This window comes from Chiroxiphia lanceolata, chromosome 8 (genome assembly GCF_009829145.1).
Source record: "Chiroxiphia lanceolata isolate bChiLan1 chromosome 8, bChiLan1.pri, whole genome shotgun sequence".
In the NCBI taxonomy this organism is placed as follows: domain Eukaryota; kingdom Metazoa; phylum Chordata; class Aves; order Passeriformes; family Pipridae; genus Chiroxiphia; species Chiroxiphia lanceolata.
Window position 1 is genome coordinate 15,140,418 of NC_045644.1, and position 6,000 is coordinate 15,146,417.

At 45.4% G+C, this 6,000-nt stretch overlaps 1 protein-coding gene across 4 annotated transcripts in view; it reads right to left on the reverse strand.

The window, feature by feature from the left end:
- ENTPD1 (ectonucleoside triphosphate diphosphohydrolase 1) overlaps positions 1–3,374 on the reverse strand; it is a 32,750-nt gene extending 29,376 nt beyond the window's left edge. The window contains exon 1 of one of the 4 annotated variants that reach the window (XM_032694495.1): positions 3,252–3,374. In XM_032694495.1, the coding sequence (XP_032550386.1) occupies positions 3,252–3,267 (16 nt within the window). In that variant the 5' untranslated portion in view covers positions 3,268–3,374. Of the gene's footprint in view, positions 1–2,844; positions 2,940–3,251 lie in introns of those variants that run through there. The other 3 variants (XM_032694496.1, XM_032694498.1, XM_032694502.1) reach the window with 3 other exon arrangements.
- Positions 3,375–6,000: the final 2,626 nt, after the last annotated feature.

A 6,000-nucleotide genomic window follows, 5' to 3' on the forward strand; every position in this document is an offset into this window, starting at 1 on the left:
ATTTCTACAACATTATTCTGAAAGATACTTTGACAAGTTTTATGCTCCACAAAACCAAAAGAATACTAGCTATTAAAACCTGATTATTGAGATGACCTATCCAGTAATTTAGATAAAACTGATGTCAAGTTAAATTGGAAGTAGTTCTCCAGGCTACCCACCAGTATTGGATCAACAATACTATTCTTCCCATTGCATGAGATATCCCTACTGTTCCAGTTTGCTGAAAATGAAAATCATTGAGTATAGATCTTCTCAATACGTATTTGGCATACTTAATTTTAAATTGTTGTAAAACTTTATTGCCCCCAAAATGTTAATCTACAAAACAAACTAGTTAGTTATAATATGTCCATGAAATATTCCTTCATATCAGAATTAATTTCTCTCCCCTCAAGTTTGAAAAAGTGTTAAACCAACACTTTTCTGGGATTTTTCCTGCATCATCATTAAAATCTTACCCTGTCCACCTCCATAATTGCTAGATATACATTATTTTGTTCCTAAGAATACAAAATACTTCCTTTTAATTGTGCTTAGTCCTGCTAAATTTAGATTTCTCCTGACATCTTTACTTTCTCTAAATAATCTTCCCCAATTTGCAGTCTGTATTTTCTATCAGATGTTCTCCAATTCCTCTTTCTCCACTTCCTTGCCATTTACTTGTGTTAACTTCTACTTGCTGCCTTCACTGCCTGAATGAACAAGTAAAAGTTATCCTCATTCTTGGTTTTGAAGTGCTGGTCAGTATGTCTTTTTTAAATTTGTGATTTTCCATTCACATTCTTTTACTTTTTTTCCCCATCAGATTTTGCTTGATTACTGTTGTATGCTGGAACAATCCATAGAGAGCAGTCATCTGATTAATTAATTCATCATGTATATAGAGAGCTCCCAATCAGAGTTACTACCTTAGTACCTTCTAGGTTAAAATAGATATATTTTAGAAGGTCTACTGATTTTCACTGCTGTCCACATGAGACCACCATCATGCTCTCCCCGGACTGAAGCACACCTATATATTTTTCAGTAACATGTATTTCTCAGGCAGTCATGCTTTCTGTCCAAGAAGGTATTCAACACTAATCACTAATATAACCTGTTACTCTGTAGCATCCCAAACAGAATTTCTTCCTTGGCTATGTTAATATATTAATCCAAGTATCAAAGCAGAGATGACAGCATCAATATTTAAAATCAGGCTTCCTCGTGGACAAGGCTCACAGGAAACAGGTCTCTTACTGAAACACTCCCTAATAATTCCTTTTTGATGAAAGGACATGGCCTTGGTGTGCATTTGTGCCTCATTTCAAGGTGGAAACTTTCCTGATACCTGACAGATACTGCCTGTCCTGGACTTGCCCATGTCGAATCCATTGACTGCGGCCTCTGTAAAAGATACTAAGAGAGGAGGTCTCAAAAACAGTGTTGTGTTTTCTGTCCCCCCCCCAAAACACAGTTTCTTGCTATTTTTTGCACTAATTTCCTTTAGGCTCTTACAAGACCTGCGGGCTCTGCAGGTCAGCCCATTCTGACACCATCACTGCCTCTTCTGCAACTGTCCTGAGCACTGTCAGTTTTCTTCAATTTCCTTCTGTCTCTTTAAAATTCCACTTTCTAAAAGAAGGCTTATTTGATCCTCTTTGCTAAATCAGTTCTCATTATCTAAGTTTCTTCCCTGTGATTCCTCACTCACTAGAAATCTCCATTCACGCATTGTATTTTATTTTTGGAATGAAACTTTTAAAAGACTGGTTTCAAAGCTGTTCTTATCTCCCTCCTTAGCAGAGGCAAATTATCTCTAAATATTTCCAGCTTCACTCATGACTGCATAAACTAATGAACTAACCTTCTCCTTCTGCCATACTTTGCTTTAAATTTTGATGTACGTCAGACTAAGAAAATGCTTCTTCCTCCCAAATGCTATTCTTTACATTCTATGAAGCTAAAACCTTGGAGAGGTCTAGTTTACCATTTTGTTTATTCTAGGGGGAAAAAAAAAAATCACATTTTGTTTCCCTGTTGTCATAACAATGATAAATTATGGTACTGAACAAGAAACTACCAAAATAGTGGAAACTATTATCCCTAAGCTTCTCCCTCAATTTAAAGGCTAAGTTTCTGCCCAGATATTTTTTCAGTGTACTGCTTCTTGCTTATTTGTCCGAGTTCCTGGTTCGTGTTCGAAAGCCACGCAGAGCACAGTGCTGTCAGCAGTAGGGAAAGACGGACCCTACTGCAGAAGGCGCTGTAAACAGAGGGTAAGGCACCCAGATGGGTAAGGCACCCAGATAGACAAAAGCTGATACTAAACTAGGAAATGTTTCTGCCAAACGTTGTGTGACTAGTGCTGCTACGTGCACCGTGTCAGCTGATTATAAAAGGCAAAGCCTAGTACAAGACATGTATCTTGTAGAAAAACCCCGGTGCAACAGAGCTATTGCCGGGTCTCTCCCCCGATCCACAGGATCGCACTTAAGGCCAGAGGGCTGCCCGGCTGCCGAGTGGCGAATCCTCCCTTTCCGAGACCATGCACCGAGAGCCCCTCGTACCTAGCACGGCACTGCTTCCAACCTCAGAGCTGTTGCCTCCCACCGCGGTTTTCCAACAGCTAACACTTCCACTGAGTTTTCGCTCTTGCCTCCCCGCCCCCTTCGCCCTTGGAGAGCGGCCCCGACCCCGCGGGCAGAGCCGGCGGCAGCCGGGACTCGCAGCCGGCTCTCCCCCGCCGCGGGGTGGGAATCCCTCGCACTGACGCGACCAAACTTCTGGCAGACGCCGGCGCGGAGCCCCCGCTGCCGCCCGCCCCGCTGCACCGCCCGGGACCCCCCAGCCCGCGGGCACCTCCGGCTCCTCCCGGCCCCCCACCCGGGCACCCCAGTCACAACTCGGCATTGTCCTTCAGGAGCGACCAGGAGTCCAAGGGCTGGAAGATGATGTCAGCCGGGGGCGGACTGCGGCAAAGGCTGCGCCCACCCCGGCAAGCCCCCGCCGCGGAGCCTTCGCCCACCGCCCGCAGCGCTCCGCGGGCGCGGAGGGAGGGACGCGCCGCCCGGGGATGCCGCAGCCACAGCTCCCGCCTGACTGGCACATCCGAAGGAGCTCCTCATGAATATGCACAGCCTCCCCCGAGTGCCGGCCGCGGGATGCCGCCACCCCGGGGGCTCCCCGCCGAGCCCCGCCGCCCCCCCGCGCCCCTCGCCGGGGGTGAGGGCTGCCTTTGGAGATCAGCGGTTCGCTTCTCTCCTTACCCTTTGGCTCATCCATCAGTGCTGGTGCTCGCTCCCTCCCTCTTCCTCTCTCAGCCTCCGCCGGCTCCGAGCTGCCTTAGTGAGAGGTGCTCATGAAAATGGGCGCTTTAGTGGTCCATGGCTGTGGGAGGGGTTAGTTTAACTCTACATGACTCAAATCCATTTAACTTGCAGGCTTGACCTCCCGGTCTCCTCAAAGCAGATTACCTCAGAGCTACGGCGTTACCAGCACCTCGGGTTTATCCGCCGTCTCGGAGGGTCCCGCACGGCCGGAGGCAGCGGCGCCCGCCCGGAGCTACCCGAGGGAACGGCCGCTGGCTCCACCGGGCCGTGCTCTGGAGCAGGACTGCATCCCTGGCTCCGGGCGGGGGGTAAATGGCATTGTGGCTGCAGAGAGAAAGTCTTTTGTTAGGGAATTTTTTTGTGTGTGTGTGGTTTTTTTTTTTAAATTTTGTTTTTCTTAATTCGCAGAAGACTGAGCAGATATACCAACGACACAGGAACTGCCCTGAGAAGAGATGACCTTGCTTGTTTCCAAATATGAGGTCCAGCCCACGGGGGAAAAAACCCACCAAATCATGAAAGGAGACAAAGTTGCAATAGCTACTCAAAAGTCATCTCCTGTACCTACCTGTCTCATAGAATGAGCTCATACCTCCAGCTGCATCTCCAGGGGAACTTCAGGAAAGAGCCAATTTTAGCCTACTTGCCTGGAAGGCCTGAAAGAAACCCACCCTCCACCACTTTTTATCCCTGACAGACTTCACGCAAATTAGAAACACAAGACAGTGCTGGAAGAGTCTCAGCAACTTTTCTCCATATCTTCTGACATTCAAGTCCCATTTCAGGCATGGCAAGTGGCCCCATGCTCCCAACCTACAGATTTGTCAGCCTCCCACTCCAAAGGAAGTTGCCAACCACCCTAGCTCTTTTGCTTCCTTCTCAGACTGGTGAAGACCAGCTTCCCAGCATCTTCCCTGCTAGTTACCCAGAAGGTGAAGCCACTGGAGCACAGGCCATGAGCACCTCCAGCCAGCTGCTATGCCCTGCCTGTGCCAGAACCTGCTCTCCTCTCAGAAGTGTCACTTTTACTTTATCTTTGCAGTTGGACAAGTGAGTGCACATCCCTACAGCTGGACACCATCCATCCAGCTCTGTGCCTACCACCAGCTTCCAGAGGTCTTGGCCCAAAGAGAGGCAGGAAGAGCAGGATTCTGACGCTAGGACCTGGAGAACCACACATGGACATGGGCTTTCAAATCCCTTTGCAGCCCTGTCACAAACAATGACCAGTACTTTCTCCTTCACAAATAAACGTTCACTTGGCTGGCATCACTCCAACTGACAATACAACACTCCTGTTTATAATCTTTCTGAGAATAGGAAAATAGGGATCAACAAAATAAAACAATATACATAATTAAGGCTTTAGTGAGTAGATTCTTTCTGAATTACTGTTAGCTTTGGTTTAAAAGCTCAAGGAGAAGTGTTTCAGCAGATGAAGCTGAAGGTAAACTTTAAGTGTTTGTCATTTTATTGAGAAAAATTGGCTTGGGAAGCACAAGGGACAACTGACCTTACCTGCAGTGACAATGCAGCAACATTTTTAAATGTTAGCATGGCAGAAGTAATTTTGTTGGTCACCTTGAAACATCATTTTAAAAAAAAAAAAGAGTCCAGTTGATATAATGTTTAGTTAATAAATGCAACTTTAAACATCTTCACTGTAGTAAATAACTGCACAGATGTATAAGTAAGAAATACTTTTTTTTTGGAACAAGACTGATAGAAGTATGAATGCTTATGTACCAGTCAGACACTGATTTCTATAAAGAATATTTGCCAGTAGAGTATCATCACAGGAGATAAATCATATATATATATATATATATATATATACACATATATATATATAAATACCACACATTAAATAAATTAAACCCAGCTGGACAGTAGTTTTAAAAAATAGTTGGAATTTAGGACTGATTTTTCAAATGCTGTGCTTAGACCCACTACCGGTAGAAACTCAAGAAGCTGAGTCAGCTGGGCTTTCCAAAGAGCTCACTTAAGGGCTGAGGAGACCAAATTTAATAAGCAGAAGGTATATACAGGCCCCTGTCAGAGAAAGATAGACATGACTTCATGCCATGTTGAACACCTCTTAGGATGCCCAGACTGGTGTATTTCAAGTCCTTTCAAAATGTATATGTACTTGACAAACCACAATAAGCTCTTTTTTACCAATCTGCCAGTGACAGGTTTTGTGTTTTGGGTTTTTTCCCTGAGGAACTTCAGTTTCAAACTGAGACAGATGAAACTTTTATGGGGAAGGATGATACACTAAGAGTCAGTGATCACGAAACAGACAGACAGCACTGTTTTCACACAAGAGGAAGTTTTTACCTGGAGCATAAGGGCCCCGTGGGGAAGGGTTGCCATGAATGGTTATAGTTATGGTCTACTACACCTAAAACCATCCAGGTCATTCACAGAGTTACAGGGAACAGATTTCTGTGTTGAAGACGATCTACTTTAACTGATGGACTGATAAACATGTGAATAGTATTCCCACAGCTACAAGATCAGTGAATGGTGTTAACATACTGTTCTGCAGCCATTAAGTTTAGGCGTAAGGGACAGCAGTGAAACAGGGACAGCTTTTCCTCTGTCACAGCCTAAAGGGAAGGGTGGACTTCATAACCTCATATGACATGAGATGCAGAGTTCCCCTTCCACAGAGGGTCAGATC